This window comes from Seriola lalandi, unplaced genomic scaffold (genome assembly GCF_002814215.2).
Source record: "Seriola lalandi dorsalis isolate HSWRI2012SDOR001 ecotype SW California unplaced genomic scaffold, Sedor1 jcf7180002054569, whole genome shotgun sequence".
Taxonomy (NCBI): Eukaryota; Metazoa; Chordata; class Actinopteri; order Carangiformes; family Carangidae; genus Seriola; species Seriola lalandi.
The window spans coordinates 12086-14359 of NW_019525122.1; the positions used below are offsets into that span (position 1 = coordinate 12086).

General features: G+C 41.0%; 1 protein-coding gene across 1 annotated transcript in view; it reads left to right on the top strand.

Moving 5' to 3' along the window:
- LOC147818527 (protocadherin gamma-A2-like) overlaps positions 1-699 on the top strand; it is a 3381-nt gene extending 2682 nt beyond the window's left edge. The window contains exons 2-3 of the mRNA XM_087176773.1: positions 71-215; positions 637-699. Coding sequence (XP_087032899.1) covers positions 71-215; positions 637-699 — 208 coding nt within the window. The remainder of the gene's footprint in view (positions 1-70; positions 216-636) is intronic.
- Positions 700-2274: the final 1575 nt, after the last annotated feature.

Below are 2274 nucleotides of genomic sequence, written 5' to 3' on the forward strand. Positions count from 1 at the left end.
ATCCACCACGTTACTCAGACACTTTGGGGACAGGGACTCTCCAACACGTGTACAATTATGAGGTGTGCAGGACAACTGACTCCAGAAAGAGTGACTGTAAGTTCGGCAGAGCTGGTAGTCAGAACGTGCTGATAATGGACCCCAGTTCTACAGGGACGATGCAGCGGATACAGAATGAAAAGAGCATCCTGGATGAACCAGACTTCCCTCTAGAGGTTAGAATATTCTAATTGTCTGTTCCTCTGTTGAAGTCACGCCTTTAAATCACTTTCCTCTTAATTTCAGCACCTTGGAGAGCGACATGATTCCATGTTTAAAACCATTTTTTCCAATTAGTTTTGTTTCGACTTTTTAAGGTGTTAGCTATATTTTACTAAATGTAATTTACATCTAACATTTACATGCCATGTTCCCCATTTAGGTCCCAGTGAGTTTCTCAGTTAACTGTTGTGTCACACAGAACTGCGAACTCACAGGAGATCTTTTTCTCTTTTTTTATTCTTAATCTAAGCATGTCGATTTGTTGTGTGCATTTCAGCTGCAATTTGACTTTATGAACTCAGAGTGCCGCTGTTGGCCAGTTTGTATGAGATTTACGGCAGACTCTTTGTCCCTCCCATCATGTCTTTATTTTAGAGAGAGAAGGAGTCAGAAGCAAAGCGCTCCATCCGGAATTTACCGAAGATACAGGACGTCTAATCCTTTTTCATGTCAGGAATATATTTTGAAACCCTTGTTGACTTTTAAATTTGGGAAGACTAATGTCCAAAAGGCGTCTATTGTTTACACTGGGATAACGTCGGACAGAACAATGGGAGGGCAAGTACTGTTGTTTTTGTGGGTTCTGTCTCTCAGCTCGGTGCTCGGACAGGTCAGCTATTCCATTCCTGAGGAAATGCCAAAAGGTTCTCTAGTTGGGAACATGGCAAAGGATTTTGGCTTAGATGTTAAAAGACTAAAATCTGGTAAAGCTCGCATTTTTACTCCAGACAGTGACGAATATATTGAGCTGAATAACGACAGAGGAGTCCTCCTTATCAAAAATAGAATAGACAGAGAGGCGCTCTGTGGACAAACGACGCCTTGCGCTTTGCATTTTCAGATTATATTAGAGAATCCGATGGAATTTTACAGTGTGACTATTGAAATCACAGATGTTAATGATAACCCTCCATCCTTCGAAAAGAACGACGTCAGATTTAAGATCAGTGAATCCGCCGTTAGTGGGGCTAAATTCATATTAGATCGTGCAGTTGATCCTGATGTAGGTTCAAATGGACTGCAAACATATCGACTTGAACCACGAGACAATTTTATTGTTAAATTACATGATCAAGCAGATGGAACGAAAAATGTGGAAATGGTTTTAGAGAAACCTCTTGACAGAGAAAAGCATGAACACTTGTCTCTAGTTCTGACGGCGGTAGACGGGGGAGAGCCGCAGATGACAGGAACAATGCAGATTCTGATCACTGTTTTAGACGCTAATGACAATGCTCCTGTTTTTACACAGCCCATTTATAAAGCCTCCATTAAAGAAAATGCACCAGTAGGAACAGTTGTACTGACAGTTACTGCTACAGATTCAGATCATGGATCTAATGGTAGAATAACTTATTCAGTTTCAAGTATCTTAGATCATGCACGTGGGTTATTTGAAGTGAATGATGAAAGTGGTGAAATTCGGCTGAAAGGAAATGTTGACTATGAAAAATCTCGAGCATTTCAGATAAACGTTCGTGCAAGTGATGATGGAGGACTAGTTGATTCCTGCAAAGTGATGATCGATGTCACTGATATGAATGACAATAAACCCGATATTCATATAATGTCAAAATCAAACATAATATCAGAAGATGCCAATCCCGGTACTGTTGTAACAATGATAAATATTCAGGACGCAGACTCAGGTGAGAATGGTATGGTCCAGTGTACTATGAATAATAATATTCCTTTTGTGATGAAGTCAACAACCAATAATTTCTATAGTTTAGTGACAGACAGTGAATTAGACAGAGAGAGAGCTTCTGATTATAATATAACAGTGACCTGCTCTGATGAGGGAGTCCCCCCCCTCTCCAGCAGCGTCACTCTCACCTTACAGATCTCTGATGTGAATGACAACGCGCCTGTCTTTGAGAGGAGCTCATATGAGGCCTACATTGTAGAAAACAACACACCAGGCCTCTCTATATTCACAGTGAAAGCCAGAGACGCTGACTGGAACCAGAATGCCCGTGTTTCTTACATACTGGAGGACTCCTCTGTTAACGG